At 45.6% G+C, this 27,168-nt stretch overlaps 1 protein-coding gene and 1 long non-coding RNA gene across 2 annotated transcripts in view; one reads left to right on the top strand and one right to left on the bottom strand.

Annotated features, from left to right (window-relative positions):
* The window catches only part of LOC144503513 (band 4.1-like protein 5), a 114,933-nt gene that overhangs the window by 31,381 nt on the left and 56,384 nt on the right, over nucleotides 1-27,168 (bottom strand). The window contains exons 2-10 of the mRNA XM_078227914.1: nucleotides 22,277-22,381; nucleotides 18,257-18,299; nucleotides 14,536-14,614; nucleotides 10,541-10,585; nucleotides 8,501-8,553; nucleotides 6,711-6,831; nucleotides 4,679-4,766; nucleotides 3,665-3,753; nucleotides 1,391-1,460 (exon numbers count right to left, since the gene is read on the bottom strand). Of these exons, the coding sequence (XP_078084040.1) occupies nucleotides 1,391-1,460; nucleotides 3,665-3,753; nucleotides 4,679-4,766; nucleotides 6,711-6,831; nucleotides 8,501-8,553; nucleotides 10,541-10,585; nucleotides 14,536-14,614; nucleotides 18,257-18,299; nucleotides 22,277-22,381 (693 nt within the window). The remainder of the gene's footprint in view (nucleotides 1-1,390; nucleotides 1,461-3,664; nucleotides 3,754-4,678; nucleotides 4,767-6,710; nucleotides 6,832-8,500; nucleotides 8,554-10,540; nucleotides 10,586-14,535; nucleotides 14,615-18,256; nucleotides 18,300-22,276; nucleotides 22,382-27,168) is intronic.
* On the top strand, nucleotides 16,416-25,920 carry LOC144503514 (uncharacterized). Its single transcript, XR_013499490.1, has 3 exons — nucleotides 16,416-16,550; nucleotides 22,109-22,235; nucleotides 25,460-25,920. It is a non-coding gene; the product is annotated as an uncharacterized LOC144503514 (long non-coding RNA).

The raw sequence follows: 27,168 nt of genomic DNA, 5'->3' as shown, positions 1-27,168 counted from the left end.
TGGAGATGAGTTTTGTAGAAGTAATGGTGTTGACGGTTGAGCTGTAGTCAATAAATAGGAGTCTGACATAGGTGTCCTTGTTATCTAGGTGTTCCAGGGTTGACTGTAGGGCCAGGGAGATGTTGTCTGTTGTGGACCTGTTGTGGTGATAAGCTTTTGTAGAGGGTCCAGGCAATTTGGGAGGCTCAAATTGATTTGTGCCATGACTAACCTTTCAAAGCATTTCATAATGATGGATGTTAGAACGACCTGACAATAGTCATTAAGGCACGCTGCCTGGCTTTTCTTTGGCACTGATGTAGATTGATGTAGAGGGGTTGAAGATGTCTGCGAATTCTCCTGCCAGCTGGTCCACACAGGATCTGAGTGCGCATCCGGGTATCCCATCCAGGCCAGTTTTCCGTGGGTTGACTTTCGAAAAGGCTGCTCTGATGTTTGAGATGATGACCTCGGGTACAGATTCGTCTGAGGGTTCCAGGGTGGAGGGCAAGCTCTCGCTGACCTCAAAATGGGCATAGAATGCGCTGCGCTCATCGGGGAGGGGTGCATTGGTGCCAGCGATTTTATATGCCTTCATCTTGTAGCCTGTAGTGCATCAACAAGATGCATTGCAGGAACTCACCAAGGTTCCTTTGACAGCACTTCCCTAACCCATAGCCTCTACCAAAGAGGAGGATAACGGCAGTAGATGCATAGGAAGTTCCTTTCCAAGTCACACATCATCCTAAATTGGAACTACATCTCCATTCCTTCAATGTCACTGGGTCCTGGAACTTCATTTCTAACAGCACTATGGGTGTACCACACAATATGGACTGTGGCAATTCAAGACAGGGACTCAACACCCCCTTCTAAGGGCAATTAGGGATGGCCAATAAATATGAGGCTTGCCACCAATGCCCACATCCCAAGAATGAAAGATCAGCATTGCGAGGAACTAGAATTAAATTTCAGAACAAAACTGGATGTGCCAGCCCTTTGCTACACAGCAACTACATTCGCCATTGCAACAGTTGGCATAGGTCTTCATTTGCCAGCTTTGGTTGCTAATCCTGTATGGACTGTTCCCTATGGTCACACCAGTTAGGTGTGCCAGGGCAAGAGAGTTTGCAACGTCTCCCCACAAGTTTGGTTAGTCAGAATACACTGGCTGTTAGTCAATCTTTCATCTATCTCACAAGTTGCCTTAGAGTCCATTCTGCCAAGTGACTGAACCTCCCAAAAAACAGCTTCTGATCCCATTCGAGCCTGATGGCAGGGTCCTGAATCCCACCGGAAATTCCTGCGCAGAGTTTCAGAACACAGGCCACCACTACCTCCAGCCTTCAGGATGCGAGACAAGCTTGTCCCAGCCTGATGGAGACAGAACACCACCAAATCTCTCTCTTACCTGCTCATCATCTTCCACCACCACAAGAGTTAGCTTGCTTTTCTTAAATTCCAGTTTAATGATCTTGGGCCTGAAAACAAAGGGCAATAAAATACGAGGGTTATCAAAAATTGCAGCAGGATCTTGATCAGCTGAGGAAGTGGGCTGAGAAATGGCAAATGGAGTCCAATACAGATAAGTGTGACGTGTTGCATTTTGGAAATCAAATCAAGGTAGGACTTTCACAGTGAATGTTAGGATCTTAGGGAGTAGCGTGGAACAGAGGAACCTTGGACTTCAGGTGCACAGTTCTCTAAAGGTGGAGTCACAGGTAGATAGAGCAGTGAAGAAGGCTTTTAGCATGCTAGCCTTCATCAGTCAGGGCATTGCAAGTTATGTTGCAATTGTACAGGGCGTTGGTGAGGCCGCACCTGGAGTATTGGGTTCAGATTTGGTTGCCTTGTTATAAGAAAGATGTTATTAAACTGGAGAGAGTGCAGAAAAGATTTACAAGGATGTTGCCAGGACTCAAGGGACTGAGTTATAGGGAGAGATTGGATAGGCAAGGACTTTTTTCCTTTGGAGTGTAGGAGACTGAGGAGTGATCTTACAGAGGTGTTAAAGATCACAAGAGGCATGGATAGGGTGAATGCACTCAGTCTTTTTCACAGGGTTGGGGAATCAAAAACTAGAGGCTATAGGTTTAAGTTAAGAGGGGAAAGAATTAATGGGAACCTGAGAAGCAACTTCTTTTTTTTTTTACACAGAGGGTGATACGTATGTGGAATGAGCTGCCGGAGGAAGTGGTTGAGGCAGGGACATTGACAACATTTAAAAGGCATTGGGACAGATACATGGATAGGAAAGGTTTAGAGGGCTATGCAAGCAAATGGGGTTAGCTTAGATAGGCTTTTTGGTCGGCATGGACCAGTTTGGGCCAAAGGGCCTGTCTCCGTGCTGTAGATTTTATGATTCAGAAGCCTTTATTTTAAGGAACCACATTCAACACCAAAATTACTTAAACAGGATGTTTCCTGCTTCCAAATTCAAACACAATTCTTCTTGTCCTTATTAAATTTTGTTCACTATCTACTTTTATCACTCAGCTGTACAACAGCCTCAGTAAGAAGTTTAACAACACCAGGTTAAAGTCCAACAGGTTTATTTGGTAGCAAAAGCCACTCAGGGACAGGGATAGCTTGCAAATATCTACAAACAAGCCACTGTACACCAAACAACATTGGTATGGCTAAATACGTCCTGTACAATTGCAACATAACTTGCCAACTTCTATACGCAATGCCCTGACTGATGAAGGCCAGCATGCTAAAAGCCTTCTTCACTGCTCTATCTACCTGTGACTCCACCTTTAGAGAACTGTGCACCTGAAGTCCAAGGTTCCTCTGTTCCACGCTACTCCCTAAGATCCTAACATTCACTGTGAAAGTCCTACCTTGATTTGATTTCCAAAATGCAACACGTCACACTTATCTGGCACTTCAGCAGTCACGGGCATTCAGCCTTGGATCTTCAGGTAAGCGTTCTCCAAGGCGGCCTTCACGACACACGACAGCGCAGAGTCACTGAGCAGAAACTGATAGCCAAGTTTCGCACACATGAGGACGGTCTAAACCGGGATGTTGGATTTATGTCACATTATCAGTAACCCCCACAGCTTGACTCCTGGACTTGCACAATTTCACAAGCTGTACTGTCTGGAGACAATACACATCTCTTTAACCTGTGTTGAATGCTCCCTCCACCCACATTGTCTGTGCATTTAAGACCTGGCTGGCTGTAGAGATTTGCATTCTAATCAGTATTCTGTAATTTGATTTCTGTGTCTGTGCCCTGTTTGAGAACAGAGACCACTCCATCTGACGAAGGAGCATTGCTCCGAAAGCTTATGGTATTTGCTACCAAATAAACCTGTTGGACTTTAACCTGGTGTTGTGAGACTTCTTACTGTGCTTACCCCAGTCCAACGCCGGCATCTCCACATCACAAAATAAATTGCCGTCAGAGGACAATTTCAACTTCAAGTGATATCTGCACGTAAAATATCATCTCCCTCACTCTAGAATATCAATTGAACACCTTGAATACATTGCACAATCGTGCCAAATGGCCGCGTCAAGCAGTTAAGTGCCAACAGACAACCTCCAAAGCAATTGCATTCCTTGACCTGCACATTGCCATCGGAGAACATTTTTCTTCTTAAAAAGGCAGACAATGCTGTTAATGGGATCTTCAGCTTGTGTGTATTGTAAAAGAGTGAAGATGGGACCAACTGACCAGAAAAAGAGTCCAATCTTGGTTTCGCCTTCAAACACCAGCACTCCAGTTGGGGTCAGGCCCAGGCTGTATTCATTTTCATCTCTTCCCTAATTATGCAAACAGAAATGAAAATTACAATGAGGGAAATGCAAGTCTTTATCCTTTTGTGCGCACAGACAAATCAAGAATGCAATAAACTCAACCTCCAACCAAGACGAAACATGATTCAGATTCACAGTGGGTGATATTAATATAACGGAAGTGAAAGAAAAAAATATGCAACCCCCCCCCAAAAAAAACCTAAAGATCTATCATCCAAAAGGATGGACACCAGAACTGGCTGGAGCAGAGATGGGAAAGTGAGCCTATTCCAAAAGTCTTTGTTGGAAAGCCCACCTGGATAGTGGGTGAAGGCAGGACCATGCTTTGCTGTGATGGCCCCTTCCAGAGAGACATCAGCTAACCTCAGACTCGAATAGCAGTTACTTGGATGATGTATCAGAAGGTGGGAATTATCAGAAGGAGCTCTCTGAATCCGCAAGTTAGCAACCGGTTAGAGAATTTGAAATGAAAATGGTAGAATGTGTCTGAAAGGACACTGACCTGAAAGGCTGGACTGGGTTTACATCTCGGAGGTGGAAATTTGGAATCGGACCATTTCCCGACGTCAAGTTCCTGCCTCCTGCCCCACACTATCCTCATGACACGGAGGAGGGAGTCAGGGCCACTGCCTCCTGTAATAGGCCCGAGGTGGAAACAGGGTTGCATGGATGTCGAGGCAGCTAGGTTAAAAGACCCACTTCTGTTTGCTGGGACATGGGCCCAGTTCTGTGGACGAGTGCGAAGGTTCCTAACCCCTTAAACCCCTCACCGGTCAGCCCCACACCAGAGCAGGAAATTTTAGCCCATTAACTCTGTTTCTCTCTCCACCGATATGATCTGACATGATGTGCATTTCCAGCATTTTCTGTTCACATCTCATCTCAATTAAGCCCCAGAAAACAGGTAACTTTATCCACCAAATTCACTTACTTTAACCTTGTGCATGTCCACTCCATACATCTCCAGCCATTTAGCTTTGTTGAGATAGTTCATTTCTGCCTGAGATGGAGTTTGACCCCTGTAAAGAAAGAAGATTTCTAGTGAAATTCACCATTACAGCTGGTAGTTTCTTAAAGCATTGACCATTCAAACCGTTACCAAGTTACCCATTAACAGAGTTACAAAAAGCCAATAAAGCACAGAAACAGGTCCATAAAGTGCATGCCAGCCTTTCCGCTCCACCCTTCTTCACTTTTATCCTCTATTCTTTTCTCCCTCCAACTTTCCCTCAACTGCATCCAAGCTATTTGCCTCAACTACTCCCCGAGATAGCACATCCCCTATTCTTATTACAGCTCTGACGAAGGGTCAAACAGACACGAAATGTTGGCTCTATTCTCTCCACAGGTGCTGTCAGACCTACTGAGATTCTCCAGCATTTTCTGTTTTCGTTTCTGATTAAGAAGGTTCTCTCTGAAGTCCCCATTTGAATTTATTACCTCCAGTGTAGGACGCTGACATTTTCTCTATCTCTACCTCATCAAATACCTTTAATATCCAAAAGTCCCCAGCACGTCATCCCTCAGACATTTCCAGAAATAATTGCCCCAGCCCGTTCAGCCTTTCCTGACGGTGCTGAGAGGTCGTAACTATCATACTTGTCAATTGGTTTTGTTCCCCACACCTTCTCCAGTGTCTCTACATTTTTCCCGATTTGCTCTCATTTGGACATGATGCTAAACTTCAACTAAATTTGTTAAAGCGGAAATATAAATGGCCAAGAATTAACTGGCTTTGGGACAACACCTTCCCCTTCCCTTGACTGCCAGGGAGGAGCAGGAAAAGCAACGTTGCACCTCCCAAGTCACACAACGTACTGACTTAAGACAAACGTCAGCACTCCATCATCACTGGATCACCCTGGAACTACCCAGCATGATCACTGTAGAAACAGCATTCCCACAAGAGCGACAGCGGTTCAGAGAAAGGCCCACCAACGCCTTCCATGGTATTTATCAGATTTATTGCGATATTAGAATTTGCTGAACGTAATCCTTGCTTCAAGTGCTGAAAAGTCACAATGCAGCCAATATAAGACGTCCCGCCATATTGTACACAAACCACTGAAAACATAGGACATAAAAAATAAAAGCAGTAATAGGCCATTCGGCCCTGCTCTGCCATTCTTATGATCATGGCTAATCATCAAATTCAATATCCTGATCCCCCCCTTCCCCCTATATCCCTTGATCCTTTTAGCCCCAAGAGCTATACCTAATTTCTTCTTGAAATCACGCAATGTTTTGGCCTCAACTACATTCTGTGGGAGTGAATTTCACACAATCACCACTCGCTGGGTGAAGAAATTTCTCCTCACCTCAGTCCTAAAAGATTTATCCCTTATCCTCAAACAATGGCCCCCCAGTTCTGGACTCCCCCCACCATTGGGAACATTCTTTCTGAATCTACCCTGACTAACCCTGTTAGAATGTTATAAGTTTCAGTGAGATCTCCTCCTAAGAGTGCAGGGGAGGTCCTTATCAGGGCTATGGGAACCAGGAATGGGGAGATTTTACCCAACGCAGCTGCAGAAAAATAATTCTGGCTTTATGAATAGCAAAATACTCAGGAAGGGAGGATTGGGAGGGGACAAGTCCATGCTCAGGCTAGTTTAAAAATTGTCGCCTCAGCCAAATTCGGACGCCCATTTTCCATCACTTTCCATTTTTATCTGTACTGAACTCAGAAATAAAGATTAGAAAGAATGTAAAACGGGCTGCTGGCCCACTCTTGTCCATTCACGTGATCGCAGGATGTCAAGATCTACCCCATCAGAGGTGCATCGCAGCCTGTCCACTGTGCCAGTCCATTCTAATATGTGTCAATCTAGTTTTACCCGCATCGATAGGTCCTGGATAGCAAATCCCACAAATGACTGATTTGAGTCTTACTTTCGCTAATGTTATATGAGGAACAGCTGAAATACTCTTACATCAAACTCAGGAAAAGGAGGAGGCCATACCTGCATTCCTTCCACTTCTCAAAGATGGCGAGCTCCGTCTCTTCCGCCTGATTGGGCACGTATCTGAACTCTGACACAAAGTCTGGGCCGTGCTCCGAGGGATCGCAGTCACCCACTTCAGCTAGAGTGACCAAACCAGAACAAAAATAGGTTCAACAGCTACAATGAAGGTTTTTAACGACCCTCTCTCAATCTTTTTCCATCATCCCTGCCCGTCAGCAAGAAAAACATTTGCTGACTAATCAGAAAAACTTGCAATGAGGCTCCAAAGCCAGCTGACCAGTAAGCCTCCCCTAATAGTTAGGAATATTTAAAACAGAGTCATACTGGATTTGAAACATCCACAGAGGTGAGGTGACTGGCGGCAGAGAGTGAACCACGATGAAGTCCTGGCACTAATATCGTACCTTCATATTGCCCTCAAAGTTGTTGTTTCTCAGAATTAACAGCCCTCGTGCCACTGAGTCAGACATCTGTACGTTCAAGCCCCAAGCCAGAGTACACAACTCAACTGACACTCAGGTGCAGGGCCGACGGGGCGCTGCACTGCCAGAGGGTACAGGGCCGAAGGGTCGCCGTACTGCCAGTCAGAGGGTGCAAGGCCGAGGGATTGTAGGAATTTTTAAAAATTCATTCATGGGACATGGGGTGTTGTTGGCTGGCCAGCATTTATTGCCCATCCCTAATTGCCCAAGGGCAGTTGAGAGTCAACCACATTGCTGTGGCTCTGGAGTCACATGTAGGGCAGACCAGGTAAGGATGGCAGATTTCCTTCCCTAAAGGACACTAGTGAACCAGATGGGCTTTTCCGACAAGCGACAATGGTTTCATGGTCATCAGTAGATTCTTAATTCCAGATTTTTTTATTGAACTCAAATTCCACCACCTGCCATGGCGGGATTCAAACCCGGGACCCCAGAACATTAGCTGAGTTTCTGGATTGATAGTCCAGCGATAATACCACTAGGCCATCGCCTCCCCCAGTAGTTAGGAATATTTAAAGCAGAGTCATATTGGATTTGAAACATCCACAGAGGCTGCCAGACCTGCTGAGTTTTTTCCCACTCTGCTTTTATTTCAGATCCCCGGTATTTTGCTTTTATAATAGTGTGAAGTATCCTCGCCAGCAGTTCACAGCGACAGCTACCTTCTCAAGGGCAACCAGGCGGCCTTGACATTAACAGCCAAAACAATTGCTTTTTAAAAAAAATAAAGGATTCAGATTAGTTGGACATTATTTCAAAATCGTCACTGCCTGGGGAAATCCCAAATAATTTGCTGCCCTCCAAAGTATTCCTGATCACAGCTGAAAATAAAATGGCCGCCATCATTCATGTCACCCTCTTGAGGATCCTCTTGAACTCAATTGTACAGTTCTGCAGGCAAGGTCGAACATGACCCATATTGGCTCCAAATTATCCAAATGTGGAACAGATGGTACAGTGATGTCATGCATGGAAGGTCCAAAGAACGAGATGTCTCACAAAACCATTTGACATGACAAAGTTACAGCCACAAGAAGCACGAGAACAAGAGACCAACTTGTTGATCCCCCTCGGCTGTCAAGTCAAGACGCTTATGTTCACTATTTTCTACTTCTGAGGTGAAGGGCAAAGCTCCTCCAGATGTCATGTTCATCAGACGCCACCCGGAGGGCCTGAGAATCAGCTTACCATAGAGTAGCAGCATGGCAGAGGCAAAGCAGCAGTTTATATTCAACACCGTCCATTAGAAAATGCATGTAGGACTTTTTAAAAACGCAAACAAAACAATCAGAAATGCGACCTCACCCTGAATGGCGTAAGCTGATAGCTGGACCGTTGTGTCAAAGGGGCATTCTAATCTAGATTGTTGAAAAAGATAAGAAAAGAGTTTATTTTACAATGGTACATCCAAAAATAAGCTCCACTCCAGGCAGCTTGTGGCACTGCGCCATAGGATGATGTGATGTGGATCTGTGCCCACAATTCACCATCCAATGCGATTCCAATCATTGTGGGGCCTCAGGGCTAGACAGGGCTAGACAGGGTAGTGGTACAAAAAAGGGCAGCGTGGACAAGTTAGGCCGAAGGGCCTGTTTCCATGCTGTAAACCTCTATGACTCTATGAGATTCAGAAAGAATGTTCCAGATGGTGGGGGAATCCAGAACTAAGGGTCATAATTTGAGGATAAGGGGTAAACCTTTTAGAAATGAGGCGAGGAGAAATTTCTTCACCCTCTTGAATGTGTGGAATTCACTACCACAGGAAGTAGTTGAGGCCAAAATTTTGTCTGATTTCAAGAAGAAATTAGATATAGCTCTCGGGACTAAAGGGATCAAGGGATATGGGAGGAAGGAATTGAATTTGCAGACAGCACTAAGCTGGGTAGTAGTGTGGGCTGTGGGGAGAATGCTCAGAGGCTTCAGGGTGATGTGGACAGGCTGCCTGAGAAGGCAAATACAACATAATGTGGATAAATGTGAGGTTATCCACTTTGGTGGCTAAACAGGAAGGAAGATTATCTGAATAGGGGCAGTTTAAGAAAAGGGGAAGTGCAATGTGACCTGGGTGTCAAGGTGGAACAGTTGCTGAAGGTTGACATGCAGGTACAGCAGACAGTGAGGAAAGCTAATGGCAGTCTGGCCTTCATAGCAAGAGGATTTGAGTATAGGAGTAAGGATGTCTTGCTGCAGTTATACAGGGCCTTGGTGAGGCCACATCTTGAGTATTTTGTGCAGTTTTGGTCTCCTAATCAGGGGAAGGACATTTTTGCTATTGAGGGAGTCCAGCAAAGGTTCACCAGACTGATTCCTGGAATGGCAGGACTGACACGAAGAGAGACTGGATCGACTGTGCTTGTACTCACTGGAATTTAGAAGAAGAATAAAAGGGGATCTCATAGAAACAGAAAATCCTCACTGGACACTAGCCCTCATGGGACTGGACAGGCTAGATGCAGGAAGAATGTTCCCAATGTTGGGGAAGTCCAGAACTAGGATCACACTCCAAGAATAAGGGGTAAACCATTCAGGACTGAGATGAGGAAGAACTTCTTCACTCAGAGTTGTGAACCTCTGGAATTCTCTACCACAGAAAGCTGTTGGGGCCAGTTTGTTAGATATGTTCAAGAGGAAGCTGGATGTGGTCCTTGTGGCTAAAGGGATCAAGGGGTATGGAGATCAAACATCTGTCTAGCCAGCCTCAAATATGTTCAATGACCCAGCTTCAACTGTTCTCTGCGGAAGAGAGTTCCAATGATGACGCTCAAAGAAAAGATTCCTCATCTTGGACTTAAATGGGAGACTCCTATTAAATTCTCTCCCTAGTGCTAGGTTCCCCCACCAGGGGGGACGTGCTCTCAGCATCTATCCTGTCAAGCCCCCCTCAGAATCTTTCACATTTCAACAAGATTACCTCTCGTTCTTCTAAACGCCCTTGAATATAGGCCCAACCTGTTCTTCATAAGACAAAACCCTCATCCCATGAATCAGCCCAGTGAACCTTCTGTTCACAGTTTCTAATGCACACATGTCCCTCCTTAAGTAAAGTGACAAATATTCTACTCCATCTTGGCTAAGTTACAATTCCTTCTTTATCGCTAGGCTTAAAAACTTGGAACTCTCCACCGGGCAGCATTGCGGAAGCATCATCGTCATCATCATAAGAACTGCAACAGTTCAAACTGCCTCAATCCCTCACCATTAAAACGGGCAAGTATTCACTGAACCACCACCAACTCGATGGAAATATGTCACAATGAAGGCCTTTACCACCCAGTAGGACTAATACAGGTCAAACATAGTACTTGTACTGCCTCTAATACAAAAGTAATACAAAACAAGACTTACTTGCCACTCAGAATATCCTGCTTTAGCTGTAACACAAACAAGTATCTGTAGATAAACAAGGGATCAGAGTTAAAACATAAATCAATCCCATTGAAAGGTATATTTTGTATCATAGAAACGCACTTTCTGCCTGAGAATGGTAGAATTGAATTTGACAGTATCTTTTAAAGGAGGAAACTGGGATAAATACTTGCAGTCGGAAAACTGTAGGACTCCGGGGAAAAAAAGGCTGGGGAGTGGCACTAGTTGGATTATTCTTTCAAAGAGCTGGCATAGGTACAATAGGCTGAATGGCCTTCTTCTGCAGAGATTGCAAATGCATGACAAATCATAGAATCCCTACAGTTCCTAGAGGCCATTCGGCCTATCGAGTCTGCACCAACCACAATCCCACCCAGGCCCTATTCCCATAACCCCACATATTTACCCCACTAATCCCCCTGACACTAAGGGGCAATTTAGCATGTCCAATCAACCTCACCCACACATCTTTGGACTGTGGGAGGAAATCGGAGGAAACCCACGCAGACACGGCGAGAATTTGCAAACTCCACACAGACAGTGACCCAGGCCGGGAATCGAACCCGGGTCCCTGGAGCTGTGAGGCAGTAGTGCTAACCACTGTGCCGCCCCATGAAGAACAGTGAATACAATCTCAAGGAAGTATTTAGGGAGAAATTCAAAGAGAAACCTGCAAAAGAAAAGTGTCCCTACAGGATGAGAACCACAGCAAAAAGAGAGGAAAAAAAAAGTTGTTCTTCCAGGCTGGAAAAGAAAATCAAAAGGAAGCAGTTCAAACACAACCCGTTTCAGTCAACGACATAATGGCTTGGGCACGTGATTTCAGGCTGCTTTATCAGAGGTCGGCGTGTGAGTTTTAATGCCACCCAGGGCACAGGAACAGACAGAAAGGTCAAGGAAACTAGCAATTCAAAACTGGCCGGGTCACCGCAGTGAATCAATCAATTTCACAGTCACATCCAATTACCTCAAGGACTGAAACCAAACCAGCTAGTTTTCAGACGCCAAGCATTCTTGCACCATGCAGTTACTATACAACGTTGGTGAGGCCACATTTGGGACAGTGTGTTCAATTCTGGTCGCCAGAAAGACATGGAGGCTTTGGAAGGAGTACAGAAAAGGTTAACCAGGATGTTGCCTGGTATGGAGGGTGTTAGCTATGAGGAGAGGTTGAATAAACTGGGATTGTTCTCCCTGGAAAGACGGAGGCTGAGGGGGCAACCTGATAGAAGTTTATAAAATTATAGGGGGGGGGGACATTGATAAGGTGAACAGTTGGAAGCTTTTTCCCAGGGCAGAAATGACAATTACAAGGGGGCACAAGTGCATGATAAGGGGCGGGGGGTTCGGTGGAGATGTGCGGGGAAAGTTGTTTTTACACATTGGTGGGGGGCCTGAAATGCACTGCCAAGTGAGGTGGGTGAGGCAGACATGTTAGCGACATTTAAGACTTATCTGGATAGACACATGAACAAGCAGGGAATAGAGGGTTGAAGGAGGTTGGTCTAGATAGGACAACGTGATTGGCGAAGGCTGGGAGGGCCGAAGGGCCTGTTCCTGTGCTGTACTGTTTTGTTCTTTGTTCATTCCGACTGGCAGCCATTACAGATGTAATAAGACATTTTTGTGGATAAAACAAACATGATCCAAGGGCTATTAAAAAAGTAGTCAAGGGATCCAGAGTACAAAATTAAATTGTTATAATGCATTTAGAACAATCTAACCTCCCAACTGGATGAGTGTTGTGATCACATTTAGCTATTCCCCTCATACAGAGTTTGCTTTCCCGCCCAATGTTGTCCCCCACATTCTGCTGAAGATATTGGCCTTTACTGGGTAACAGTTCCACAAGCAGTAGCAGCCTCTGACATTTAACCTTTGAACTCAGTAGGATGCTCTACCATCTGGAGGTACAGAGCCAAGCCCAATCTCATCCAAATTTGACATTGACAACCGTTGACTTTCCAGTGGTCGACCATCAAGAGCAAGATTCCCGAATGATTTCGCCCCATACCCCATCCAACCCAGAGAACCTTAGAATCCCTACAGCACAGAAGGAGACCATTCAGCCCATTGGGTCTGCACCGACTCTCCAAAAGAGCATCTTACCCAGGTCCCTCCACCTCCACCCTCCCAACCATGGCTAATCTACCTAACCTGCGCATCTTTGAATTCCCCCACCCCTCCCTCCTCCCTTTACCCACCCCTCCCACTTTCACGCCCCACATCTCCCCCATTTCCTCACCCCTGCCCACCCCATTTCAAAACCCCACCTCCTTTCCCCACCCTTTTCCCCCTCCCCATTTCTCCAACCACTTTCCCACTCACCCATTTACCCATCCCCTTCCTCCACCCTTCTCCCCAACTTTCTTCCCCCTTTCCACACCTCAAGGCTTCCCAACCCCAACTCCGTACCCAACTCCCTTTCTTCCTTTACCCTCGCCCTTCCCTCCACCCTCTTCCCCATTACCCCAGCCCCCATCCCAACCAGAAGAACAGAGGCCAATGGCAGATGTTCAATCAACCCAGCACACAAGGGAAGTGAGATCACAGGCTCCTTAGTCTGTGGGTCTCACAGCCGCCTTGCTTAGCACAGCCAGCGAGGCAGCCAAAGTGTTTGAATTGGTTGCCAATGCTTCCCATACCCTCAACAACAATTCCCACCAGTGGATGAATCATTGCCATGTCAGGGGCTGAGATTTACTGGGGGGAAATAAAGACTGACACCGAATACCAGAAGTGTTACTGTGCAATTATGCCACCGAGGTTTGTTATTATCGAGATTAATGTTTGCTCTGTGCTGAGTCTTGGCAGGCCAACAGGTTCCAGCACGTTCCTCGTTTTGTGAGGCGCTGAATTGTACCTAGCACTGAACATTCTCGTACAAGCTCCATGGGAAGCGCCAGCTTTAGAATTAACACACCTCCGGCAATCAGTCCTGGCACCTTTTAGGCACCAAGTCCCTCAGATCCACAAACTGCGCATTTCAAATGGGTCATTTTTCACAGTGAGTGACAGATGCTGAAGCATGTTTCACACTGGCATTGCTCCCACTACAGACTTTTACCAGACAATACACCAGTCACAGATCAGCCCACAACAAGAATCAGGCAGAATATAAACAGGCCCCATCAGAGAATCAGAAGTCTGTCAGCCTCTTATAACTTGAAGCAGGCGGACCACGTTAGCTTCTGGTTTCTCCTGCTTGGTGTTCGATTCGCTGATCGCAGGCAGGTTGATTGGTAGGGTTACTCCAACTGGTTAAGGTTGAAGGGGGAGGGGAATGAACATCCAGACTTTCTAATCTGGATCACTACCCGGCTACCTCATCAGAAGCAGGCCCCACCCTCATTACTGATCACAGATACTTTGGCCAATTGCACCATTCAGGAAGGGCACTCACTTTTTATTGGTGCAGGGGTATCATCGATATCCACTGTTAATGCGCATTAATAAATTCATTATCATTCTGAAGGCCCTACTGGCTCAATTCCCAGTCCCTAATTGATGTGAGCTGGTTTGTTAACACTGTGCAACGTTAGTGTACCTTTAAGAGTTTTTTTTTAAATCGTGTTCTCTGCAGCTCACAGCCTGAGCTGATGTCATTGTTGCCGGGCTGTCTACGAGAGTCCTTTTATTGCTCCTTAAGTGGCTTAAATGGGGGTTGTTCATTTTTACTCAATTTCACAAATGTGCGATTGCCTAGTACAGAGTAACACTTTCACAGCACTCATATCCGAGGCTCAGACAGGAATCGTGGTCATTTGGTGGCCACTTCCACAGGTCCTAGCTGACCTCTTGGCACATCAACCAGCAGAGAATGTCTATAATCGGGTAAAGAGGAAGAAAAGCAAGAACATTTTTTTTTTAAATAAAAGGAAATCCAATATTTCTGACATCACGTACTCACAGGGCTTTAATCAGACACAATCTTTGAAGCACAGAAATCGACAGAAAGGAAACCTCATGCTCACCTTGTTAATTCTTCACGAAGATTGTTGGGCTCGGAGGAGTAAAACTTCACCCGCAAATGAAGACAGTACGGTGGACCAACTGCAAAAGGGAATTTTAACAGATTCTCAGGACAACTATAGTTAAGAAAGCCCACCAATGCCTCTACTTCCTCAGAAGGCTAAGGAAATTCGGCATGTCCACTACGACTCTCACCAACTTTTACAGATGCATCATAGAAAGCATCCTTTCTGGTTGTATCACAGCTTGGTATGGCTCCTGCTCTGCCCAAGACCGCAAGAAACTATAAAAGGTCATGAACGTAACCCAGTCCCATCAAACAAAGCAGCCTCCCATCCATTGACTCCATCTACACTGTCCAGTGCCCCGGAAAAGTAGCCAGCGTAATCAAGGACCCCACACACCCCGACATACTCGCTTCCACCTTCTTCCATCGGGAAAAAGATACAAAAGTCTGAGATCATGTACCAACCAACTTAAGAGTAGCTTCTTCCCATCAGACTTTTGAATGGTCCTATCATATATTAAGCTGAGCTTTCTCTTCAGCCTATCTGTAACTGCAACACCATATTCTGCACCCTCTCTCTTCCTTCTCCCCTATGTACTCTATGAACAGCATGTTTTGCCTGTATAGTGGCACGGTGGCACAGTGGTTAGCACTGCTGCCTCACAGCACAGGGACATGGGTTCGATTCCCAGCTTGGGTTACTGTCTATGTGGAGTTTGCACATTCTCCCCGTGTCTGCGTGGGTTTCCTCCGGCTGCTCCGGTTTCCTCCCACAGTCCAAAAACGTGCAGGTTAGGTGCTTTAGCCATGCTAAATTCTCCCTCAGTGTACCTGAACAGGCGCCAGAGTGTGGCGACTAGGGGATTTTCACAGTAACTTCATTGCAGTGTAAATGTAAGATTGCTTGTGACACTAATAAATAAACTTTAATACTTATTTTTCACTGTATCCCAGTACATGTGACAATAATAAATCAAATCAATAAATAAACCAGATGAAAAATACTCCAGACTCTGCTTCAAACCAAGAAAAAGCATGACCAGAGTAAACATTGTAGCCCATTGTGTTAACAGGGAAGAGGACACGAGTATATCCACTGATCTGCTCCATTCTCGACACCATGGCTGATGTGTTTCTACTCCCTCAGGTGTTATTAGTGAAACCCCGGCAGAATCAACTGAAGCAGCGCAAAGGTTTATGGAATTTAAAACGCTAGCAAGTACCAACCAAATTCCACTCATGCTCCCGTTTTCCAGAAATCTTTAATGCAGGGTCAAAAATCACCTGCTCAGAAGCAGTCCCCACCCTCAATACTGATCACACAGCGCTTTGGCCAATTGCATCCATTCAGGAAGGACACTCACTTTTTATTGGTGCAGATGTATCATCGGCACACATTAATAAATTCATTATCATTCTGGAGGCTCTACTGGCTCAATTCCCAGTCCCTGATTGATGTGAGCTGGCTTGTTTACACTGTGTGACGTTAGTGTACCTTTAAGAGCTTTTTTTTCCAATCATGTTCTCTGCAGCTCACAGCCTTAGCTGATGTCATTGCTGCCGGGCTGTCTACGAGAGTCCTTTTATTGTTCCTATGTGGCTTAAAATGGGGTTTGTTTATTTTTAATCCGGGTTGTTTTATGGCCCTGCATTGTTAGGAGGAGGGTCATGAGTTCTGGAAGGTTTTTCTTTCCTTCCCAGGGAATTCAAGGTTTGATTTTCTGTTTTTGGCCGGCAGCAGTGTTTAGTTTAGAAGGGAGTGGACATCAGACTGAAAGCAGTGTCTCTCTCTCTCTCTCTGCGTTTTGGAAGTTCGGCTGATTAGTTGAAACCAAGGCTTCTTGCCTTCCTACAGTAGAAAATCTGCTGTTGGCAGCTTGACCAGAGTCTACCTGGGATTCTGAAAAGCTGTTCCGACTTCAAACTGTTCTAGGTGTGTCAAGTGGACTACTGGAACTTACGAGACAGAGTTTTTAATTCTCCAACTAAAGGACTCAATTCCAGTATCACGTGAGTATTAAACTTTGCTGTGTTGAATTTATTTAAAGGGTTTTGTCTATGGAAGATTTTGGTTTGATTGAAACATCTTGAATATATTTAAGTAGTTGTTTTATGTTTATGTTTGTAATTGATAAAAGTTATTGCTAGCTTTCTTTCCATATGTGTAAACTATATTCTTAAATAAACTTTGTTTGATAAAAGCTCCCTAGTGGATCATTTGAATCATACCTGAAGTGAAACACATCACGTTTATCCTAGCCGAATCCAAGATGCAAAAACCTTATGATCCAGGTGGGCTCCATAAAACACTTGAGTTTCTGACCTGAACCGTAGCAACTGCCGCATACAAGCTTTCATGGGCAATGCTAAATTTGGCCTGTAAATGGGGCTGGGAGGAAATCTGCTTTATAACTTCAAAAATTAGGAAAAATGCATAACTTGGGTGTAATTTGCCAATTAAGCCCAGAGCTTGAATTCCACACACCTCCCCAATGGATCCGCGTGCAGTTTTCATCAGTCCTATTGAGAGTGTGACATTTCCCTTTATTTAATGTGGCACAGAGGCAAAAAGGTGGGCTCGAAGTGCAGATCACTTATGATCTGGTTGGCCAGTGGAGGTCTTTCCAATGTTACTGTCTGATCTCCTAGCCAAGTTAGCAGCAGCCTCCCCCACAGTACTACTTAACCCCCTGTGAGGACTTGATTCCAGCTCCATGGAGGTGCAACCCCTCCACCTTGAACCTCTGTGCCAGAAGTGGTTCTGATGCCCTAGGATTTGACATCCCTTTATCCTGCATATGCTGCCCTGTTATATCTGCGACTCCACAACTCAAAGCATGCAGAAGTTAAATATAGAGATTATTAGTATGGAGGTCCGAATTTTTATCTTCCTTCCTAGCCCGAGAGTCCGCCTGCGGGACAGTAAGCTTTTCTCTTCTGATATCACTGCTTCCCACGTGGACCACAATCTCTGGCTCTACCTCGTACCCCCAGTCCTCCAACCCTCGCTCAAAATGCTCGGGTCCTCTCAGTGACATCCCTCATTTCAGCATCAGGAGGGAATTTGAGACGCAAGTTAATGGTTGCAAAAAAAACCCCTCTATCCCCAGTAATAATGAATGCCCCCTTGGCCAATGCCTTTTGGCCTCTTTCTTGTGCTCTTTGTGAAGTTATTTGCATCACGTTGCTGTGGATACACTCTGGGCTGCACAACTCCAAAAAGGTACTCACTGCTGTAAACCCGGGTCGAGGGTGTCACCAGCCCGGAGGATTCCTGCACTGCCTGCCTCTTCCTCCACCCTACCGCCCTGAAAATATTCCCAAGCCCTCTGTGGCCCTAGGGGTGAACACCTTTCGCAACATCCCGAAAATGCTCAGCACCACCCCTGCACAGCACCCCCCCCCTCAACCACACCCCTTCTCCCTCCACAAATCCCCCCCACCCCATATGCCTGACAGTGACGTCAACCACTCCTCAGCTCTGAGTCTGAACAGTTGGAGGCAATTCCTGTACATCTGGTCATCCAGGACACATGTAGCATCTTGAATTCCCACAGAGAGAGAGAGAGAAAGAGACCCTTGCGTTAGAATCCCTCACCAGAGGAAAGTGTTTCTCTTCATCTACTCTCCCAAATCCTGCATCACCTTAAACATTCATGGTTCTCATTTCACAAATCCAGACTAAAATATTTCTCATGGTTTCAAACTCAACTTACTTTTCACCTGCTTCTTGATGCTCTTGGTGTGATCCAACCAGTGCTGCAATATAAAAATACAGACAAACGTTACATACAGAGACTGTATAAAACAGGGAAGGAAAGCAGCTCCCCTTGCCCCGGTTTACACGGATGTCATTGAAGGTTGTCCGTGACTTTGTACCAAACTAACATTGCTTTGTTTCGCCAGTAGCGAGCGGAGCCAGGTCACTGCATTGACACCATGTTTATGAAATAGGCACATTGATGTGCCGAACACCATTGCAGGAGGTGTCCATCAGGGAAAGTCGTCCCTGATCAGGAGAGTACGTAAAACAAAGCGGAACCGCATGGGAGCCAGTGAGTGTACATCTGTTACAGTGCCCATCGAGTGCACAAGAGTCTGTGGCACTCAGGGTAGCTTAAAATAACCTTCAGGCAACTCAGTGAGCCCAGTCCGCCCCGAGGTGGAAAAATACACCTCAAAATGATGGACAGATCACTGACACAAAATGTTAACTCGCTTTCTTTCCCTCCTTTGATGCTGCCGAGGCGCGCCGAGGGTCGGGCGCGCTTTCTGTTCTTATTTCAGCTTTCCAGCACCTGCAGCATTTTGCTTTTGCCTTACAAAATAGTTTAGCACTTCAGACGAGGGGACAGGAACTGGAAATGTTTGGCCTGTTTTATCTTTCAGCTTTTCCAAGTCAATTGCCTGCTCAGGTACAGCAGCTTTTTAAAAATTAAAGTGGATCTGACTCATCCTAAAATTTGAACTTTTCCCCTCGGTCAATGGAAATGATAACTGGGATGAGTTCTCGGAGGGCAGGAAAATCCCCACTCCACCTGTTTACTCCCTAACCCATCTGGTTCACTAATGTCCTTTCGGGAAGGAAATCTCCTTACCTGGTCTGGCCTACATGGGATTCCAGAGCCACAGTAATGTCGTCGACTCTCAACTGCCCTCCAAAGGGCAACTAGGGGTGGGCGATAAATGTTGGCCAGTCAGTGACACTCATGTTCCGTGAATGAATTTTTTAAATGCTCAAACGTACCCCCAGTGAATGCCAGGAGGTGGTACAGTTCAACACAGTGGCACAGTGGTTAGCACTGCTGCCTCACAGCTCTGGGGACCCAGGTTCAATTCCGGCCTCGGGTAACTATCTGTGTGGAGTTTGCACGTTCTCTCCGTGCCTGTGTGGGTTTCCTCCGGGTGCTCTGGTTTCCTCCCACAGTCCAAAGATGTGCAGGTTCGGTGGATTGGCCACGGTAAATGTGTGGGGTTACGAGGATAGAGTGGGGGAGAGGACGTAGGTAAGATACTCTGTCAGGGAATCAGTGCAGACTCGATGATCCGAATGGCCTCTTCTGCACTGTCGCGATCCTATGCTTCAGTGTGTGCAGTTTGCACATTCTCCCCGTGTCTGCGTGGGTTTCCTCCGGGTGCTCCGGTTTCCTCCCACAGTCCAAAGAAGTGCAGGTTAGATTGACTGGTCATGCAAAATTAACCCAAGCATCAGGGTGATTAGCAGGGTAACTATGAGGGGTTACGGGAATAGAGCCTGGGTGGGATTGTGGTCGGTGCAGATTCGATGGGCCCGAGGGCCTCTTTCTGCACTATGGGGATTGTATGAAAGTTCAACTTGGGAGGGACGGTGTTCAAGGACTTTGCACAGAATGTTAACCTGGACAGAAATCTTAGAGACGTTTGTTAAGATTGGTTACTCAAGAGATTGGTAGACTTACTACCTGAAACCATCAATTTATACTGTTTGTTGCAACTCCCAGCCTCTGGAAAGAAGAACAACAGTGAAACCACGCAGGCGACAAGATGATTCAATTCTTTTCCAACCTTTCAATTCTGTCTGTTCAGGGGTAACCCCTCAGGAGAACTCAAATAAACCCGTGTGTTGCTGCAAGTTCTCTCAGACAGTGAGAAAACACTGACTGACCTTTGGGAGGCAGATGGCTAATTTTTGAGGAGTGGAGCTGAACTCAATGCATTCTCAAAGTGAAATAATCATCAGTAACCCTTGGAAAGAGATCCAATTCTGAAAGGTTTCCCTAACTAATCAAAATACAATCAATTCATTCTCAAAAGGTCACATCAACCAGATTAACATCGCTCAGTTCACCCAACGTCAAGAGAAGGATATAATTTAGAAGGGGGTTGGACTTTTGGGTTGTATGGCATGAATTGTAACCCCTGTACCCAGTAGAGAGGGACGGTTCCATAAGTAGACTTGACCCTCGGCTCTATTGCTTTTGACGCCCCTCCATCATGGGCCTGCTTTCTTTCACTTCCTTCACATTCCAATGCTAGACATTTAAAAGCTCTTAGCCGAGGAAAGGAACCCCACACGCGGCTTGTTTAGAAAAGTCACTGAAGGCTGGAATCGCCAGTCTCTCAATCGCCTTACATGAAACAGCCCCCTGTGATATCCAGGCAAAGTATGTAGCAGATACCTAAACGGCTTTATCTACACTGGGTGGGAAGTTTAAATGGTTACTTCGAAAAGTTGCATTTCCTTAAAACAAAACATGTTTTGCCTCACGCGGCACTGAGAGGTTTCCGCACAGTAAGAACACAGGAGCCAAACATCATTCAAACCCGCTTGAAAACATCCATTTAAACCCATTAAAGCTTAAATTCATAGGTTCCAATTTAAGAGGAAACAGCAGGAGTGTAGGCAGAAATGGGCTTTAGTTTTTTGTTGCTTCTTCTGTACTTACCAACCAGCTAACAGGACAAAGGACAAAATATGCCTGCTTTACAAGATTTTTTAAAATTCATTCGTGGGACATGGGCATCACTGGCTGGCCAGCATTTATTGCCCATTCCTAGTTGCCCAAGGGCAGTTGAGAGTTAACCACATTGCTGTGGCTCTGGAGTCACATGTAGGCCAGACCGGGTAAGGACGGCAGATTTCCTTCCCTAAAGGACATTAGTGAACCAGATGGGTTTTTCCGACAATGGTTTCATGGTCGTCAGTAGATTCTTAATTCCAAATTTTTAAAAATTGATTTCAAATTCCACCATCTTGCCGTGGCGGGATCCGAACCCAGGTCCACAGAACATTAGCTGAGTTTCTGGACTAATTCGAGCAATAATACCACTAGGCCACCGCCTCCCATGTAATTCCGGGGTGGGACCATTTCTCAATCGCAACCTTGCACTTGTGTGTCCTCTGTGGCATCTGCCCAATTAAGAGGTCGCCTTTGGAAGTACCATCCAATTGGGAAGCGAGGGTGGGTTCCTGAGGCCAAAGGCACCATCAGCTTTGGAAGGACAGCAGCCCCAACAGGAGCAGTAGGCCTCATCACTGTAGGTGGGGAAAGGCCTCCATGTCGTCTCCACTGAAGAGGTCTCAATTTTGAAAATAAATAGACAGATAAGTCTGCCAGAACGTTGTGGGAGGGAACTCCTCTCCACTGGATAGCCTGCAGTTGCAGCCCACTGACATTTATTGCCCTGATGGGACATTTGGGGAGGTGGAGGGCTGGGCGGAGTGGGGGGGAGGTCTGTGTCAAGTACAGCAACATCCAAGGCCTCACGGGCTTGCAGTCAGCAAGCCATCTCCGGGCACCCGCCAGGCTTTGGCCTCAGTAGGAGGGGATAGCTATTACCAACGCTGGCCCCTCTCTGGGAAGATTGCCCAGCAGAGGGAAAGCATGGGGCTATACCGTCCGAACGCTATCATTTCAGAATTTTCTCTCAGGCCTGCCTTCAAGCTTGCAAGAGATGGGGTGGACGCTGGATTAATAAACCAAAGCCCTTTTCCAGATAGGAAGAATATCACGCTCAACAATCAGTAACATATTACGGAGAGGTAACACGATGAATGAGACTGAAGAGATTTTTTTTGTGTTTGGTAGTTTATCCTTGGAAGGAGGACAAATGAACCCGAGCTTCTGTTCCACAGAATTCTCAACAGAGAGGTCACAAAAGGGCAGGCGAATGACAGCTTTTATTTCGCCGAACACCGTACATATGCTTCGACAGGTAAGTTCCTGAAGCGTCTATTGGATGAAGAGGCATCTTACCGCGACTTGAGCTGAATCCATGAACCTAAGGCCAAAGTAGTCTTTCTCAATGATGTCGAGGTGGTACATGATTTGCTCAAACAGGTCCTGGCCCTTTGCTTTTTTCTAAAGGAACAAAAAAACACAAGAAAATTTCACTGTAGAAGGTTCAGCAACTCACGTCTTCAATCTTAAAGATACCTATTTAAAACGGACATTCAAATCTGTTTGCTTCTTTAACCAAAAATAGGTCATAAAGATCGATAAATAATCGCTGATTTTTCTCAAAGATTAAAATTCACAATTTTGTTTAAAAATGGTGACAATATTATACGATCCTGATTGTTTTTCTCAATATTGATGAGGATTACCAGGGTGTGATGTGGTCCGTCAATAGTGCTGCACGTAGGGAACAAAGAAACTGTGAAAAGAAACCAAATGCAAGAATAACCAGGCTCTTCCGCACATAAACAGGAGTAGGCCATTCAGCCCCTCGGGTCTGTTCCGTGCCGTGCTTGATGGGTAAGGGAATCAAAGGTTACGGGGGCGGGGGGGTTGTAGATGGGAATGTGGAAATCGAAACAAGCAGATCAGCCATGATCTTAACAAATGACAGAGTAGGCTTGAGGGGCTGAAAGGCCTACTCCTGCTCCTATCATCATATTCAAATCAGAACATGGCTGATCGGGCGGCACTCTGGTTAGCACTGCTGCCTCACACGCCAGGGACACAGGTTCGATTCCCAGCTTCGGGGGTCGCTGTCTGTGTGGAGTTTGCACGTTCAGTGTGGGTTTCCTCCAGACGCTCCAGTTTCCTCCCACAGTCCAAAGTTGTGCAGGTTAGGTGGATTGGCCATGCTAAATTGCTCCAGAGTGTCAGGGGGACTAGCTAGAGTAAATGCATGGGAATAGGGCCTGGGTGGGATTGTGGTTGTTGCAGACTCAATGGTCTGAATGGCCTCCTTCTACACTGTAGGATTCTACGATCAGTGCCTCCATCTCTAGTTGCGCGCCTTTGGTCCACTCCCCTCGATACCCTGACCCAATAAAACCCCATCGGCCTCAGTCTCGAAATCTTGAATTGACCCCGACACATCCACAGGATCTCACGAATGGAATCGAAAGCACTTTTTCTGGAACTTGCTCCTCTTAAATCGGCCTAGCTCCAATTTTAAGGTTACATCCCCTGTTATTCCACGGGTTAAATGAGAGATGAAGGCCAAGAGATTAGATTAGAATCAAAACGGAAAACGCTGCAAAGACTCAGCAGCTCAGGCAGCACCTGTAGAAAGATAAACACTTCCACTTTTGTCAGAATGACTCTCATCGACCCGAAAGGCTCACCCCATTCTTCTTTCTCCACAGATGCTGCCTGACCTGCTAAGTTTTTTTCAAGATCCACAGGATTTTGCTGTCATTTAAAATTTTCACTTTGATATAAAATATTAAGCTTTTCAAGCAGGCATGTTTAACTCTCTCTCTCTCTCCTCCTCCTCCCCCACCCACCCGCCCCCCCGTCCAAACCTGGCAGTCAACCTCCAGGAAATGGTAGGTGCTAGATTTAACATCTAAAGAAAGAGGCTGATCACAAAATTCATCTGAACATTTAAAGTTTATTTATTAGTGTTACAAGTGGGCTTACATTACCACTGCAAGTTACTGTGAAAATCCCCTAGTTGCCACAACCCGGCGCCTGTTCAGGTACACTTTTGAGATTGAGAAACACCAAAAATCAGCGGTGATCTGAAACCAAAAAGGGACTCGCTCCAAAGAAGTGAAAGCTGATAGATCTAGGATGTACTTAAACTCCCAATTGGAACTCTTTAATTCTACAAAGCGTATCATGGCAACCCACTAGGCTCAGGAGTGTCCAACCGACAACCCTATGGACACACTGCTGCCAACTTGGTTTGTGAACCACTCCCCTCGAGCCTCTTGCCCGTTCTATTCATTCCCACTGGCACACCTTTTCAAGATGTGGAGATGCCGGCGTTGGACTGGGGTAAACACAGTAAGAAGTTTAACAACACCAGGTTAAAGTCCAACAGGTTTATTTGGTAGCAAAAGCCACACAAGCTTTCGGAGCTGCAAGCCCCTTCTTCAGGTGAGTGGGAATTCTGTTTGTGAACAGAACTCTGTGAACAGAATTCCCACTCACCTGAAGAAGGGGCTTGCAGCTCCGAAAGCTTGTGTGGTTTTTGCTACCAAATAAACCTGTTGGACTTTAACCTAGTGTTGTTAAACTTCTTACACCTTTTCAATACATCTTTCCATTTCCTTCTCCCTCTCCGTGTACATCCTTAAAAAGCTTCACTTCAACCACTCTGCTTGCGAGCAAATTCCACATCCGAACCACTCTCCGGGTAAACAAAGTTTCTTCCGAATTTCCTGTTGGATTTATTAGTGGCCATCTCATATTGTAAGAGGCATTACAGTTTCTATCACACTGGCTCTGAACACAACAGAGTTGCTTTCTTCATCCTATGGACGTAGCCACTCACTGCGTATTATTCCAGGCTACTTGCAATATAAATTAAATATATATATATTTTAAACAGCCTGACTGAATCAGACATCACGTTTATTAAATCGGACTCTTTTGCAGTGTTGCTTTAAACCGGCATGCTCGCAATTAGACAGACTTTTAAGAGTGTGTCTTTCCTGTGAATATTAAATACTCTCATCTGCCTGCTTATTCAACACAATGACATTGTCTTTAAAGCGAGGTAGTGTCCTTCAACTCAAACTGATGTGCCGCAACACTGAACGAATGACTGGCATCAATACAGCTGCTGTTCGCCGCTGCCAGTTTAATGGCAGCAATTCAACCGTGCCCAAAATGCCATCGTACAAATGCCATCTCCGGGGAAACTGCTTACTCTGCGCAGGCCCATATCTTCTGCATGACAACCTCCCAAACAAAAACCAAATAGCAGCACTGTTTCTTCAGTAGACAATACGTCTGGATTTACGGGGAACTTATTTTTTCCTCCCCTGAATTTTATCGCCCAAAGATTCCAAGAGTGATTGGGGCACGCTGCCAGTGGCAACCGAGTTTAGGATGCTTTGCCAGAGCCACCGTCAGCATCCTGGGCCCACAATAGATAGTGACTGAAAGTATTCAACCCATTCGAGGCTTGGGTGATTGGAGGGCGCATTACAAACATTGCTTTACCTGATTCCAACATCTAATTGTATTTTCCAGCTGGAGTCACTCGATATTAAATCAACAACAGCAATGGAACACAAGTACTAAGAGCAGCAGTGGGCTCATCAGCTCTTCAAGCCTGCTCCACGATACAACCAGCCATGATGTTGTATCACAGCTTGGTATGGCTCCTGCTCTGCCCAAGACCGCAAGAAACTACAAAGGGTTGTGAATGTAGCCCAATCCATCATGCAAACGAACATTCCATCCATTCACTCTGTCTACACTTCCCACTGCCTCGGTAAAACAGCCAGCATAATTAAGGACCCCCACGCACTCTGGACATTCTCTCTTCTTCCATCGGCAAAAAGATACAAAAGTCTAAGATCACATACCAACCGACTCGAGAACAGCTTCTTCCCTGTTGCCATCAGACTTTTGAATGGACCTACCTCGCACTAAGTTGATCTTTCTCTACACCCTAGTTATGACTGTAACACTACATTCTGCCGTCTCTCCCTTCCTGCTCTATGCATGGTATGTTTTGTCTGTATAGCGCGCAAGAAACAATACTTTTCACTGTATACTAATATATAATAATAAATCAAATCAAATCTCCTACCTCAGTCACGACTTTGGATTACCCCTCAGTTCCCTGAGCATCCCAAAATCTAACTGATTACCAACTTGAATATAGTCAAATGACTGAGCATCCAGAGCTCAACGTAGTAGAGAATTCTGGGGATTGTAACTCCTTGAGTTAAGAATTTTCTCCCCATTTCATTATATGTCCAACTCCTTCTCTTGAGACTGTGACCCCCCCTAGCTCTTCACTCGCCAGGCAAATCGTTGAGTGAGAGAGTGGGTGAGCGGCACAAATATCAACGTCTACTCTATTAAGACCAATAGGAATTGTAAATTGCATTTGTTTTAAAGTTGATCACCTCTCATTCCCTTTAGGACAGGCTTGTTCAAGGCCTGGCCTGTGGGCTTGACCCGAACGCCACACTGTTTTAGCTAAACATCAAACTCCAAAACTTCCCTGCCAGAAATGCTCAATCTGCTCATCCAATCGCAGGCGTGTTTATTCTTGCATTGGCTGTTGATAGACAGTCACTGAGCCTATCAGCAGCCAGTATAGGGTGAAGTCAGTTTGTGATTGAATGATTGTGATTGGATTATCGGTTTTACCTCCACTTTTTAATCTATTTACTCAATTAACCTTAGCCAACTCTTTGCTCTTGCCTACGCTTGTTGAGGTTTAAGATTCTGTTCCCATGATTGGAAACATGGAACACTTTTGAACATGGAATTCACTAGGATTATGATTACTATTTCCCAATGGATCTGGAAATTCTCCACACAAATACCCAAGCCTGGCACTGTGAGGCAGCAGTGCTAACCACCATGCCACCCACCTCCCACCAATATTTTCTCACTTGTGCTGTTCCTAATTTCCACCCATACTTATTCTACTTCATGATATACAGAGGCCAGATCTTTTCTTGGCATATCTTTGATATACCAAAGATATAAGATACAAGGTACCAAGACATACCAAGAAAGATATACCAAGAAGGATCCGGCAAAAACAAGGCAGCAGATTACTACCTGAATGGCTGTAAATTGGGAGGAGGGAGTGTGCAGCAGGACCTGGGTGTCCTTGTCCTCCAGTCACTGAACGTCAGCATGCAGGTGCAGCAGGCGGTAAGGAAGGCAAATGGTATGTTGGCCTTCATTGCGAGAGGTTTCGAGTACTGGAGCAC

The sequence above is a fragment of the Mustelus asterias genome, chromosome 14 (genome assembly GCF_964213995.1).
Source record: "Mustelus asterias chromosome 14, sMusAst1.hap1.1, whole genome shotgun sequence".
NCBI lineage: Eukaryota > Metazoa > Chordata > Chondrichthyes > Carcharhiniformes > Triakidae > Mustelus > Mustelus asterias.
The sequence above is the reverse complement of the archived record's forward strand: the minus strand, read 5'-3'. Positions and strand labels throughout refer to the sequence as shown.